General features: G+C 54.7%; 1 protein-coding gene across 4 annotated transcripts in view; it reads right to left on the reverse strand.

Moving 5' to 3' along the window:
- Positions 1–2,834: 2,834 nt before the first annotated feature.
- Positions 2,835–14,536, reverse strand: part of ADAMTS14 (ADAM metallopeptidase with thrombospondin type 1 motif 14) — a 30,036-nt gene continuing 18,334 nt past the window's right edge. For 2 of the 4 annotated variants that reach the window (XM_039554281.1, XM_039554280.1), the window contains exons 7-22: positions 13,141–13,246; positions 12,897–13,040; positions 12,201–12,333; positions 11,966–12,079; positions 11,647–11,795; positions 11,269–11,444; positions 10,291–10,424; positions 9,976–10,099; positions 9,749–9,829; positions 9,435–9,598; positions 8,837–9,002; positions 8,029–8,161; positions 7,668–7,875; positions 6,957–7,083; positions 6,409–6,519; positions 2,835–5,862 (exon numbers count right to left, since the gene is read on the reverse strand). In XM_039554281.1, the coding sequence (XP_039410215.1) occupies positions 5,537–5,862; positions 6,409–6,519; positions 6,957–7,083; positions 7,668–7,875; positions 8,029–8,161; positions 8,837–9,002; positions 9,435–9,598; positions 9,749–9,829; positions 9,976–10,099; positions 10,291–10,424; positions 11,269–11,444; positions 11,647–11,795; positions 11,966–12,079; positions 12,201–12,333; positions 12,897–13,040; positions 13,141–13,246 (2,396 nt within the window). In that variant the 3' untranslated portion in view covers positions 2,835–5,536. Of the gene's footprint in view, positions 5,935–6,408; positions 6,520–6,956; positions 7,084–7,667; positions 7,876–8,028; positions 8,162–8,836; positions 9,003–9,434; positions 9,599–9,748; positions 9,830–9,975; positions 10,100–10,290; positions 10,425–11,268; positions 11,445–11,646; positions 11,796–11,965; positions 12,080–12,200; positions 12,334–12,896; positions 13,041–13,140; positions 13,247–14,536 lie in introns of all 4 variants that reach the window. The other 2 variants (XM_039554279.1, XM_039554278.1) reach the window with 1 other exon arrangement.

Raw genomic sequence — 14,536 nt, forward strand, 5'->3', positions numbered from 1 at the left:
GGACCAGGGTGACCCTTGGCAGCCCCTCACCCTTCTGACCTGGGCTTTGGGTGGCAGTGCCTTCCCCTCCTGGCCTCCAGGCTTGCCAGCACAAGCAGTTTCCCACGTTTTCCTTCTCCTGGCAAGTCACCCTGTTACCAGGATATCCCATACAGCCCTCAGGAGAGCACATGGACACCACTCACCAAATAAAACATTATCTGCCTGTCCATTCCAGCTGGCTGCAGAGACAAAACTACCATGAGAAAGAGTGCACGAAAGCAAGGGAATGGCGAGGATCAGCTCTCCTCGGGAATTTAGTGGAGAGGCAGCTCTAAAGTGCTGGGACAGAGCTCTCATCAGCCTCTGCTCTCTCCTTCCTAGGCAGCCTGCAATACAAAGAATTGTATTTCCTGACTGCTGGGCCCCAGAGACCCCCCAGACTCCACAAAATAATAATAATAATAATAATAATAAACCAGTTTATAACTCACCAAAGCAGCAGTGAAAATCCCAGCACTGATCTGTGGTAACAGCAAACCTCACATAAAGCTGCAGCTGCACGTCCCAAACCTCCACTGCAGAGCTGGCAGCTGCCTTGGGACACACACATCACACCAGGATCACTGCAAGGCTTTCCTGGGACATCCACATGCTTATCTGAGAGCCAGAGTGCCCTGGAATCAGTCTGGAGCATCCAAGGAGCAGCAGCTGGCAGGGTTGCTGTTATAACCTGCCCAGCAATCAGGAATGCAGGGGGAAAGCTGGGAAGCTGCAATGGGACACAGCTGGGCAAAACCACGGCAGCTGTGCCATGAGATGATCCCTGCAGGAAAAGCTGGGGGGAAAAGCTCAGGGTCAGGGCTGGTGAGTCAGGTGGGGGAACCTGGGAAATGGCTGAGCCAAGCCAACAAGGCTCCAGGGCTGGGATAAAACCCTTTGGGAAAGAAACCCATGGGAAAGAAAGCTGAAGTTTTCCCAGAAAACTGTTCCACCCACTCCATCCTGGCCAAGAGTGTGAGTACTGAAGGGATGCAATACTTGCTGTAGGAAAATTAGCAGTGAAGAAGGTGTTTAGAGACACTGCCGTAATCTCAGTTCCCATGGGAACAAGCACCTACTCTGCCCCATCTCACAGAACTGTAGAATCCCTGACTGGTTTGAGTTGGAAGGGACTTTAAAGCTCATCTCATTCCAGCCCCTGCCATAGGCAGGGCATCCTCCACCAAGTTGCTCCAAGCCCCACGCAACCTGCTGTCCCAGCAAGAAAAGCCACAACCACAGCAGTTGCAAGCCTTGAAGTCTCTCCTATCCCTTATAAATCCAAAAATCCCTCCTCAGCCAAATATTTTGGCTGCTGCAGCCTAAAAACCTGAAGGTGTGATGAGCTGCAGTGGTGTCGTGTGAAAGGGAAGCATCCAACATACAGGTGGAAGAGCTTTTTCCATGGTAAAATCTAAGCAGGGTTTTCAAAGCACTTGAAAAAGCAGGCACTGCAAAGATCCAGAGGAATCCAGTCTGGCTGGATTTTAAGGAACGCCCTGGTAGGGTTTTGGTTTAACCTCTTAAGAGGGGCCATTACAAACACAAGGGGAAGAACTGAGTGACTTCATGCCAAAAGATGTAGTGGTTCCACCATCACTGTGAGCACTAGAGGTCTGCGGGAGACATTTAAAAGGATGTAAAGCAGGAAAGAGGAAAATAAAGCACTTTTTGAGGGATTACAGCAGCATCACTCACCACCACAACACCTACGAAGTTTCCACAGGAAGCACCATTTTGTGCGAGCGTGGCTTTAAAGCGGCTCCCACACACCCTGGGGGCAAAGCTACGCCGTCTTCATCGCCCTCCCATGCAAGCGCCACCAGCTTGCCATTGCCCCCCAGATCCTTGATAAAGTGGGCGCTGGGGACCACTCAAGCGTCCCCTGCCAGCGCGCCCCTGGGGGTTCACTCCCAGCTGCCTGCAAAGCGCAGGAAGCAAGGCAGGGAGCGCACCTCGAGAGGGAAGACCGGCCCTTCCCTCCAGCCCCTCCCCTCGCTTGCCTTGGCCTTGAGCACTCCCTATTCCCAGTGCTGTCTGCCAGTGTGGTCCTACCATCAGGTCCTTCAGGCTTGGAGCAACCCGGTCTAGTGGAGGGTGTCCCTGCCCGCAGCAGGGGGATTGGAATGAGAGGAGCTTGAAGATCCCTCCCAACCCAAAGCATTCCAGGATTCTGTGATTCTCTGGATTCCGTGATTCTCTGCTCATTGCCACCGTGGCCACCAGCAGTCGCGTGCCCACCAAGCACAGAGAACACATTCCCTTCTCCCAGCGCCGGGCTTCTGCTTCAAGGACGGAGTGGAGCATCCATAAGCTGGGACAACCGAGGCAACACTGAACCTTGTATGAGGGTCTAAAAAACCCAGCAGCAGAAGCTGGTTTTTGGCATCAAACAGGAAAAGGAGGGGCTGCCAAAACACAGCCTGACATTTCTTCTCTGGGCTCATGCCTACCCTGGTTTCACCACTTTACATTTTTTATCTGGCCATGGCATCAGGAGCTCTTTTTGACCTGAACCAGTAACACATCAGTATTTATTTTTGCACTGGCTAAACTATTTATGTTTGTGTATATATTTATGTATATACCTAGAGGTTTTCTTCCTCCTCAAAACAGCAATGTAAAATTCTGGCTGGTAAAGAGGAGGGACTGGGTTGAAATAACACAAAGTAAATCCATTTCAACAACCACACACAGGTCACGCTCACGTTTCCCCCTCCACACACCCATCCCCAAAATAGATCAACAGCAAGAGATTTTTATGTGGATTTATTTTTTTTTTTTTTTTTACATTATGTTAGAGTTCCAAAAAAAACCCAAAAAAACCAAAAAAAAAACCCCAACAAAACAGAACCCAACAAAATTAATAAATATTAAAAGTTAAAAAGCTCTGAATCTTGTATGTACAAAACTTTATACATCATGGTAACACTGGACAAGGTTACAGCACAGGAAAGACTCCATGCATCCACCTGGCTTAGGAGGGTGCAGGGCACCAGAGTCATCCTCTCCTCCTGGAGACAGGACCAGAGACAGGACAAAGCGACCTAACCTCAGCCTGCCTTCAGCTGGAATAAATTCCCCATCCCTGGAAACGTTCAAGGCCAGGATGGGGCTTGGAGCAACCTGGTCTAGTGGAAGGTGTCCCTGCCCATGGCAGGAGGGCTGGAACAAGAGGAGCTTTACAGTTATCTTCCAACCCAGACCATGCCAGGATTCCATGAAACAGGCAGTGCTGGGTGCTAGCCCTGCACCATCACCACCCCAGAGCACCACAGCTGGTCGGGGGGAGGTTATCACACCCTGCTTTAGATCTCCCCCACCTCTCAGCTCAAGGTTGGGATCAGGACCTGCAGTGCAGCCCCCCTGCCCAAACACCCCCCAGGGACCCCAGCTATGGGTGCAAGGAGCTGGGTCAGTCCCTAGCCACAGCTCTCCCCCGCGGCATAGCAGGGAACCACTGCAAATATTCCTTAAGCAATAAAGCACCGATGCCCAGGCCAGCGTGGAAGGGAGGGGCACAGCTGGGAATTTGGGAGGAAGGACATCCCAGCCCGTTTTTGAGGGGGAAGAAGGTCTTTTTCTTATGATCCTTGAAGAGCAAACAAAGCGTTATCTTTGGCACAATAAATAAATGCTGGCACTCCCATGGAGGGGCTGGCAAGGGGCATGGTGGTGGTGGCGGCATTCCAAGGGAAGAATCCCACCCTGGTATCCCCACAGGATCCCCTGTGGGTACCAATACCTGCATGTCCTGGATCTGGGCACTCCACAGGCACCCTCCATGTGCCCACTCCCACGAGGTGTGCCAGCTGTGTGGCTCAGACAGATGGGGGACTTTGTTCCATGTTTTGGGATGCCCACCTAATGCCAAATGGCAGCACCCAGGAGGCCGAGGACCTCCAGCCTCAGGTGCTTTAAGAGGAGTTGCAAAAATGCTCATCCAGCCATGACCTGGCAGCAGGAGGGTGTTGGGAACCTCCGGGGGAGCACTGCAGAGTCCAATGCTTAAAACATCAGGAATGCAGAGGGATTGGCATCCGTTTCAGTCACAGCAAGTACCTCAACCCTGTCACAATCCATTCCAGACTGGGAAAATCACCCCAAGCCACCTCACCAGCAAGCCCTGGATTCCTGCAGAGCTTACAAACCCTGCTCCGAGGGACACCACATCTGCTCCTTGGGTACTGGGGAAGCAGGACTATCAGGGCCAGCAGATGCACCCACACCATGCATGTGCTCCCAAGGACATCCCACTTTGCAATGCCAGACTGCTCTATCTGCCAAGCCTTGCCTTCCTCGGACTCCACCTTCCCGTTCTTAAAACCTCCTCCCCCACAGATGCCCACCTTCCCCTGCCGCTGCACCCAGAGGTGCCCTAAGTACCAAAACCATGACAGCCCCCTCAGGGACATCATTCTGGGGAGGTTTTGAGGACTGAAACTTGTCAAGGCAAACCCTGTGCCTGGAGCTGGCCCAACACCCAGCAAGGGAGGGCAGCCCAAGGCTCCTAAAGTGCTGTGCAAACGTTTAGTACTTGGCACAATAATTTGTAACGGCATTAATCACCCCCTTTTCTCCCCTTCCCAAGCAATGAGAGATGAGGATCAATCTTCATCTCTCTCCCCTCCTTGCAACTGCCCCTGAAATTCACTCCTGACATCCCAGTCACTCCCATTTCCCCCTGGAAGCTGTTGCTGCCCCACAGGCACTGGGTCCAAGGGTGCAGGGATGAGGCTGGTGATCCTGGGAAGGCTGGGCATTGGTATCAGCTCAAGGCTGGCCAAGGGCAGTATTGGCTAAAATAAAAGTCACCCCCAGGTGACAGGCATTTTTGACATCAATTTTTGGTCTTTGACCTGTGGTTCTTATTGCTCACTTTGGAATTTCCTGGACCATCTCCCACCTCCAGGACAGGAGCTGCTCTATGCTTGTCATGTTCCACCTTCCCCCAGACATGTTTCCCAAACTCTCTACTCCAACAGGGACAGCCCGGGGCAGCAGTTTGGGATTTCCCCACATTTCCCCTCTCCTCCCCTCACCACCTCCCTCCAGTTTCCCTGCCCCCCCAGATTCTCAGTATCCTCCCACTGCTATCCCCAAGTTTCAGGGCTGAACCACCAAGCCAGGACCCTCCTCTCCAGCACATCCTGTGTTGCTGCTTGGAGCAGGGGGAAGGAAAAAGCAACATTAAAGCCATCCCCCTCCCACATCTTTTTAGCACCTTGGGAGGAAGCAGCCTGTCTACCCGCAGCTGTTTTTGCTCCTTTCCACCTTTTTTTCCATGGCGCTGTTAAAAAGCACCATGGCACGGCTGGGAGGGCAGGGGGGATCATGAGAAATGAGTGGTTTTCCCAAGAATTTCTGGGTGTGGAGCCGGGCCGTTTCCAAACCTGGCAGTGCCACCCATGAAAACCATTGCTGGAGGTTGGGGAAAGAGGAAAAAGACAGGGAGAAAGGGAGGGAAGAGGGAGAAAGGCTTTCCCTGCCCCACAGGGAGGTGGTCCCGAGCAGGTTACCTGGCCTCCTGGCCCCTTCCCAGCTCTCTCGGGGCTGGCAGCTCCCCTGGCAAAGCACCACTGCTGGATATCCCAGGTGCCAGAGTGGGGTCCCCACCAGGCTCCCCCCGAGCCAGGGTGGTGGGGTAGGGGGAGAGCGCCGGAGCAGGGCTGGGCGTGGTGGTTCCCGGGGGAATGCCGGTGACAGGGGGTGAGCCAGTGGTGGAGGAGGCTTTCTTCCCACAGGATTCGCAGCAGAGCTTGTTGTATCCAGGGATGGAGCAGTAGCGAGCCAGGACCTCCATCTGGCAGAAGATGGATTTGTCCCCGAGGCAAGGCTCCCCTGGAGAGGGACGGAGCAGCACAAAATGAGGTGGCATTAGGCTCTCAGCCCTGCACCACTTCAGTGGGATTCCTGAAGGGAACAAGATACCCTTTCAGGGTGCTGCCTACCCACATAGGAAGCGGGCAAGAGGGACCTGGAAAATGAAGTCAAAGTACTGAAGGATTCTATGCCTGGAGAAAAACCAGAGAGCAAGGGATGCTCCAAACCAGGATGCACCTTGCCCCAGCTATGAAGGACTCCAAGGGGGAAAAGCCAGGAGCCATCTCCCTGCTTAAAAAAATTCCAAGGTAAAAAAGAAAGGGCATAAAAGCCGGGAGGCAAAAGGAGTGCAACACGGAAACTGCAGGACCTCATACACCACAAGATGGCAATGGAGCAACGGGCTTTGGAGCAGAGGCATCAGGGACGCAGCAGCGGAGGGTAAAACTCCCCAGGAGCACTGCTGGATGTGCTCCCACCTCTGCGCTTCCCACAGGGAGGTGCAGAAGTCCTCGGGAGGGTTATCCTGGGAAGCGCCGCCCTTACACAAGCACGGACACTTACTGGAGGAGATCTTGCTCACGGGGTTTTTGGCTCCATCCTGGGGCACCCGCTGCCCTTTGGTCGTGCCGTGGTCACCAGCATCAGCACTGGCAGTGATGCCAGAGAGCTTCCCTGTGGAGAGAGCACCACGATGCCCCGCAGCCACGGGAGGCTGGGGGCGCTCAAAATACCTCGGGAGGATGTTTGTTTTGTTTTAAGGACTCTCCTTAAAAGTTAAATCCCTTAAGGAGCACCTGGCTGGCTCAGCACTTAAACCACTCAAACCCCACCCAAGAGAAATTTGAGGGTGCCCATCTCCATCAGTGCGTTGCATCTTCAAACTGCCAGAAACCCCAAAACCAGACAATGCCAGGGCAGAGAGCAGAGAAGGGAGATATTTTGTCTGGCTTTTGAGTTTTTTTTACTGCCAGCAGCATCAGGGGCGTTCAACCCAACCTTGCCTGCTGGCATCCCCTAGAGCCACAATGGGTTGGAGGCATTCATGGGGGTTGATCCCCACCAGCACGTGCCCCATCCCAGTGCCACCTCCTCCTCCTCCCTCCTCTCACCCGGGCAGAGGGCCACATGGCAGCCCTGGATGGCCTCCGGCTTGTCACCCTCGCAGCGCGCGCCGCTGTCGCTGCCCTTGCACACCACCTGCCGCTGCTGGACGCCTTCCCCACAGGTCGCCGAGCACTGCACCCAGACAGACGGACAGGCAGTCAGTGACGGCATGGGGACAGCCCCCACACCCCAACAGCACCCCAGGATGTGCTGATGACAATTCCTCAGGTGGATATTGCTTTCCCATATGGGGTTTCTCTCCCTGTCTCCCAAACCCCCATGCTCTCTGCACAGGGATTCCCTCCCCTCTCTCATTTTCAGCGAGCCAGTGAAAACATCAGTGGCTCTTGTACCCTTATCCCTGAAAGAGTTCAAAGCCAGGCTTGGAGCAACCTGGTCTAGTGGAAGGTGACCTGACCAAAGCAAGGGGTTGGAATGAGATGGGCTTTTAAGGTCCCTTCCAACCCAAACCATTCCAGGATTCTGTGAAAATATCAGTGGCACTTGTATCCTTATCTCCACCAAGGCCAGGCTGGATGGGACTCTGAGAAACCTGGTCTAATGGAAAGTGTTCCTGTCCATGGCAGGAGGTTGGACTAGACGACCTTTAAAGCTCCATTTTAACCAAACCATTCTAGGATTCTACTCCATGACCCCTATAAGCACCTGACCTTCACACCCACCTCCCATACCCCTCCTTCCGGGGGCTTCCTCACCTCGGACCAGGCTCCTGTCCTCCACTGTGCAGGGCAGGGCAGGCGGCCACAGGGCCGGCGCGTCTCGGGGCGCTGCCCGGGGCAGTATTTGGTGTGCAGGGTGCGGTTGGTGCCGTCCTGCAGGCGCTGCACACACTGCACCGCCCGCGCCTGCACACCCAGCTTCCCGCAGGAGCGGCTGCAGGCACCCCATTCCTCGGCCACCCACCTGCCAGGGCAGGAAGATGGACATGGAGAAGGCATTTGAGGTGATGCTCACGCTGACAAGCGATCAGAAATGCTCCCAATGTGACCCCAAGCCCCTCCCCCCACCCCCCCCAAGAGGGATGGGAGAACCTCAGGCCACATGGAGAGGACCTACATGGGCTGGGAGCATTCCTGGAGGTTACAGCGCCTCCGGATTGGCTTCGGCTTCTTGCTGCTGTCACAGAAGTTTCTATGCACCATCCGGTTGTCGCTTTTCCGACGGCAGCCGTACTTGGTGTACTGGATGCCTGAGGGGGCAGAGCATGGGCAGTGAGGTGATGGGTGTGGGAGTCCCTCCAGGTTCTCCCCTAGGTCCCCTCTGCTGCATCCCAACTGGGATATGCACTCTGGAATGTCACCACTCAGGTGAGACCCAACATTTGCCAAGGATGTTCATGTGGCTGCTGGACCCCCCTGGCATCCCCCAGGCTGCTGTGGGGTGCACACAGCTCATGGAGAATGTCCCAGCCCATGGCAGAGTTTTGGACCGGGTGACCATTAAAGGTTCCTTCCAACCCAAACCACTCTGATTCCCAGAGCACAAGGTGTTCCCCATGATCTGAGGGTCAGATCCCAACGGCCATATGGAAATGAGGCTTTTATCAGCAAACCCCACACCTACTTCTGTGCACACTTTAGTAGTGGTCATCTTCAAAATCACTATTTCTTGGCTCAAATCCAGTTAAAAACAGCCAACAAATTAAAAAATCATAGCAGGTCCACGGATAGACAAAGATACGCACACACAATCACATAAGCCTGTTTCCGTAAGAAATCTGGCTAAAATGCTCAATTAAACTGCTTTGCACTAATTTCTCCTTACCAGAGATGCCTCACTCCTCACAGAGGGGCTCACACACCCTCTACCATATCCAAGTATCCCCCCAAGCATGCCCAGTAGGCTGTTAGGAAGAGAAAGTTACCTCCTCCACACGCCTTGGAGCACTGGGACCAGCTCTTGAGGGCCCACTCGTAGGAATCCATCTCCTCAAGCAGGACATTGTTATTTCCAATCATGGGCAGCAGGTCTTCGTGGATGATGTACCGGTACATGAGGCTGCTCCTCGCCTCCTCCTCCTGAGGGATGACCTGCAGGCACAGAGGGAACAGTCAGAGAGGGGGAAGAATGATGCCGTGGGAGAGGCACCACATGGCAAGGTGGCCTACACCCAAAACTGGGGATGAACACAGGGATGGATGGGAGCACAGACCTGCCATTCCCTGCATGTCCAGGAAGCCCAACCCCTAACTCCCCAAATACCAGCATAACTAAAATGGGATCTGGAGTCATAAGCAATTGCTGCAGAGCAAAATGCAGATGGACTCAAAGGCAAGTGCCCAAGCAACACGTCCTTGTGCCATTCCCTCACCCAGTTTGCCACCCTTTGCTTTTGGCTGGCTCATTCCCTGGATTTAATGACATGCCCCACACCCTTCCATCACCTGCCACATCACACCTCAGACCACCTCCCCTGTCTTTGACAGTCATCCCCAAGCCCCACATGTGCCAGCCAGGCTTACCAAGACACTGATGGCCTCGTGCAGAGGACCACTGGTTTTCAGGCTCTCCTTGCCTTGTTCCACAGTGTATTCCCACTCCAAGCCCATCTCAATGAACACCTGGTTTTTGGCTTCTTTGCCCTTGGCATTCAGGATGAAGTTCCCCGTGGCTTGATTCTTAACAGCTGGAGGAGAAAGGAGATATTTTCAGTATCATTCCCTCTGGTCACTCACTTTGGAGTACTGGAATGACCTAAACAAGACCCTTTTTGGTGGGAATTATCGGAAAAGGGTTGAGAAAGGGGGAAGGGAGAGGTGGACTAGGGCGTGCTCACCGATGCTGTGGGATGCTGGCTCCATCTCTTCTATCTGAAGGTGCCTTGCTCCAGCTGGGATCTCAAACATCTTCAAAGCACCTGAAAGGGAGGGACAAAGGATGGAGGGAAGAGGTAGGTGATGGGAGTCCTGGCTGCAGGGCTCCCATGAGAGCAGGTTTCTCCAAATGGACACGTGAACCCATCCAGCTCGTGAGTCCACTTCCAAGCCCACCCAGCCCTCTCACCTGGCTGCTTGGGGGTCTTGGCCAACGTGCCCTTCACCGTCCGGCAGTGGGAATTGTCCCCCCCGCAGACCCCACACTTGTCATCCTGCTTCAGGGAGCCAACCTCCTTGTCACAGCCGACGTGCTGGCACCCAGGGGAGGAGAGGACAAGCCTGGGGTTACATTCCAGCCCGGGGTTACAGCCCTGTGGCCCAGCCCATCGCTCCCATTGCTGCATATGGGCTCGGTCCCCAGGGGCAAAACACCTGTCCCCAAGGGGCTGAGCTCTCTCCTGGCCAGAGGAAGGACAGGGACAGTCCCACAACAGCTCCTCACCACGCACTCGCCCCGGACGCAGACGCTGTAGGGGTCTCGGTAGCTGCAGCGGGTCCCGTCATGAACAACCTGGTTCATGAACACCACATCTCCCGTGCCCTCGGACTGGCAGATCAGCTCACACTTCTGAGCATCTGCAGCAAAGGAAAAGGGGAAGAAAAGAGAGGCAGGGGAGCAAAAGGGGTTGTGGAAATACATTAGGGTGAGTGAAGACAGAAACCCATCTCAGCTTGTACCCCTGAGCACAGCCACAATTCCAAAGCCCAGGATACTCATGTGGCTTATCTCCCAAGTCCATTTGCTGCTCAAGAGCCTGCACTTTTGCCCAGTATACACTCAGGAAATTGAGGGAAGGACAGGACATGCTACACGAAGCTGTAATGCAAGTAGGCAGCTCTGCTCTGGAGCCAGGCTGGGAGAGCTGGGAGTGTTCAGCCTGGAGAACAGAAGGCTCCAGGGAGACCTTAGAGCCCCTTCCAATGCCTGAAGGGGCTCCAAGAGAGCTGGAGAGGGACTTTGGACAAGAAGAAAGGCTCAGAGTGACAGGACAAGAGGGAATGGCTTCCCACTGACAGAGAACAGGGTTAGACAGTGTATTGGGAAAAAATTCTTTCCTCAGAGGATGGTGAGGCACTGGCACAGGCTGCCCAGGGAAGCTGTGCCTGCCCCATGCCTGGAAGTGTTCTTCCAACTGTGAATAACCTGGTCTAGTGGCAGGTGTTGCTGCCATGGCTGCGGGGTTGGAATGAGATCATCATTAAGGTCCCTTCCAACCCAAACCATTCTATGATTCTGTGACTTTGGAAAGCTGGCTGCTTGAAGTTGGCTTATTGCACAACAGTTTCCAGCTCAGGAGCTTCCCACCACCCAACATCTGTGCAGCTGGCACAGTCTTCATCCCAGGGTGACGGCCACCAGGGCAGACTCCTCTGGAGGAACCGGGCTACCGCCTCTTTGCTAGGACCTGTCATCACTCACCGTCGTGATGCTCGTAGGGAAGCCAGGAATGTTTGCTGTTCTGGTGGGTGTAGTAGGAGTTGCGCTTGGAGCACTGCTGGGCACGGAAATCCTGGTAGGGCCCCGGGCACTCCTCGGCATTGCACACCTGGTACTCATAGGTGGATCCTGGGCACTGGCGCCCTCCATATGCTGGGCTGGAAAATAAATCCAGTGGGTTGTAAGAGTGTTGGAGAGGGGATGGTGTTCAACCCCAACACAGCTCAGTGCCTGAAGGCACAGCACAGCTCCCGCAGGAGCAGATGTCCCCATCCCTGCCAACAAGGGGAAGAGCCAGGAGCCTCTGGCTCGCGGCCACTTCCAGTTGGGAAAAGGGAGGGAGGCAAAATCCAAACATACGGTGGGTTGTCACAGCTCCGGCTGCGGGATCGCACGCCTCCCCCACAGGTCCTGGAGCACGAGCCGAACTTGGACCAGGAGCTCCAGCTGCCATCCTGGCTGTAAGGCTGCTCCGACGTCTTCCAGATGCAGTGGCCCTTGAAGCACCACTGGAAGGGAAGAGAAGGAATGAGTTCCACACCTCTTCCAAAGGGCTCAGCACCAGTGGAGAGCCCTCCTGCACCCACAGCTCTACAGAAATGGTAAAGCACAGGAGGAAGATGCTCTTCATCATGCCCTTGGACACATCCCTCCCACAGGAAGCAGGACCAGCCCCTACCTTGCCAGGAGAGCACTCGGTCCCATCCAAGGGTGGCCCCTTCTTGGTCTTGCAGAAGTAGAGGTTGTCCGGGTGGCTGCACCACAGCTGCTTGCAGGGGTCGAAGGTGCGGAACTGAGGAGCACAGAGGAGCCGGGCTGGGACAGCAGTGGCGAGTACCAGCAGGCTGGTGGCAGCCAGGCTGGCTGGGGGTCCCGGGGAGGAGGGACGGCGTGGCCATACAGCCTGTACTCACCGCCGTGCACGTCTTGTAGCCCACACCGAAGTCAAAGCGGCACTGCTCATCCATGGAATAATTAATTCCCGGCAGCTCAGGTAATGAGGGCCACTGGTGCTCAAAGGGGTCATCCAGGAGGCAGTCGTAGGAGCTGCAGAGTCAGACACAGAGGATTTCCCTCCAGCACCCCACCCCTCAGCTCCAGGCCACTCTCCAAATTCAGCTATTGAGAAATTTGAATTATCATGGAATTCTGGAATGGTTTGGGTTGGAATGGTCCTTCAAGGCCATAGAGTTCCACCCCCCTGCCATGGGCAGGGACACCTTCCACTATCCCAGTTTGCCCCAAGCCCCATCCAACCTGGCCTTGGACACTTCCAGGGATCCAGGGGCAGCCACAGCTTCTCTGGGCAATCTGTGCAAGGGCCTCACCTCCCTCACAGGGAAAAATTTTTTCCTAAGACCCCATCTAACCCTACTTTCTGTCAGTGGGAAGCCATTCCCCCTTGTCCAAAGTCACTCTCTTGGAGCCCCTTTAGGCACTGGAAGAGGCTCCAAGGTCTCCCTGGAGCCTTCTGTTCTCCAGGCCAAACACCCCCAGCTCTTCCAGCCCATCTCCAGAGGCACTCCAGCCCTGGGAGCATCTCTGGGTACAAAATGCCACCAGCCACAGTCTGAAGGGAGAACATCCCCTCCCAGTTGGAAGGGGCATACTGGATGTAGCGGTTGAGCTCCTGCTTGCTGCAGCGGGACCAGTGGTAGCGGTGGAAGGCGGCCTGGACCAGCGGCGCCATGATGCTCCCCATGCTGGTCTCATCGGCACAGCGGTTGCCCTGGCCGTCGTGCTCCATGCCCAACCTGACGGGAAAGTGCCAAGAGATTTACACCTGCAGCAGCAGAAGGCCCCCTTTGCAGAGAGAGGGGCACCACCGCAGCCAGCTTTGCCCCCATCACTTACACGTGTCCGGTCTCATGGGCGACGACAAAGGCTGAGGAAAAGCCGTCCTCGTGGTTGAGGGTGCAGCTGCGGAGAGGGTGGCACATCCCGGTCACCGGAGCGTAGCCTGGGGCAAAGAGAGAAGGGAAAGGACAGAGAAGAAGAGGAGAGAGAAAACCTTTGAGAGAGGAGGGGAAAAAATGAAAAATTCAGAAAAAAACCCCCCACAAGTACATAACCTGGCTTCACTGCAACAGGGGAGGAAACAGAGGGGAAGGCGCTGAAGAGGAGGGGCTGCCCAGGTCACTTGGATGGCAGCCCAAGGACTTGCTCACCAGTGTGACCACCCTGGTGCCAAAAGCCAGCAGAGGTTGCTCTGGAGCTTGCTGGCACCTCTGTGCCCTTGTGCCAATGCACCTGGGCAGGCACGAGGGCAGAAACAGCATCCACGATACCCTATCAGCGTGGGTGGCCACCGCCTCCCAGCCTGGGAATGGCATCCCCCGCATTCTTCTCGGTTTAAAACAAATAAAGAAGGAAAAAGAGAGAGAAGGAAAGGCACGAGGCTCTCCCGAGAGCCCTGCCAAAACCCCAGCCCTGCTCCCCACGGGGCGCACACGCACATGCACCCGCCTCGGCCCCAGGACCCCAGCCCTCGATCAAGTGCAGTGCAGTGGGGCAGCTGTGGGCGGGGAAATCTTCCCCCGCCCAGGCAGCAACACATCACCTCCATTTTGGTCACTTTTCCTTTCTTTCTCGCCTTGTTTCTGCCCAATTCGATTAACTCGTTGGCACACTCCAGAATTTACTCCCCAAATTTTTTAAAGTATGTTGTTTTTTTTAAGGCTGACCCTTTTTGGCATCAAGGGAGTTAGTGAAGGAAGGACTTACAGGTCAGAGAGGCAAAAGCAGGGCAGGACCATGCTGGATAACCATGCCCTGGGGATTGGGATGCTGGAAGAGGAGAGCTCAATGAGCCAAGAGTGGGCAGCAGCAGGAGAGGGGTGCTGATGAGCGGAGGGAGATGCACATCCCTACACCCACCCTGGACAAACCACAGGGTCCACAGAGCCCCCCATCCTCGTGGGATACTTGATCCACACCAAGTCACACCCATAATGGGGTTTAACCATACAATAATAAATCAAGCCCTGGATAAATAATTTGAAAATACTTTTGTTTCCCCCATGAAACATTCCACAAGAAAGAGTAAAGATGGGGGAAGCTTGCTCTAGAGGGGGAGAGCAAATGTATTTTGTCTAGGATGAAAACTGGATAAATTCCCAACCAAAGAAGCTGTGGAAAATGGGACAAAGGAATATGAGAAGGTGGATGCTCACGAAGGCAGTTTTTTGCAATGAAGGCTCCAGTAAGAATTGGAAGGAGTATAAAAGGTTCTCCACAGGAGAATGATGGT

This window comes from Corvus cornix, chromosome 6, assembly GCF_000738735.6.
Source record: "Corvus cornix cornix isolate S_Up_H32 chromosome 6, ASM73873v5, whole genome shotgun sequence".
NCBI lineage: Eukaryota > Metazoa > Chordata > Aves > Passeriformes > Corvidae > Corvus > Corvus cornix.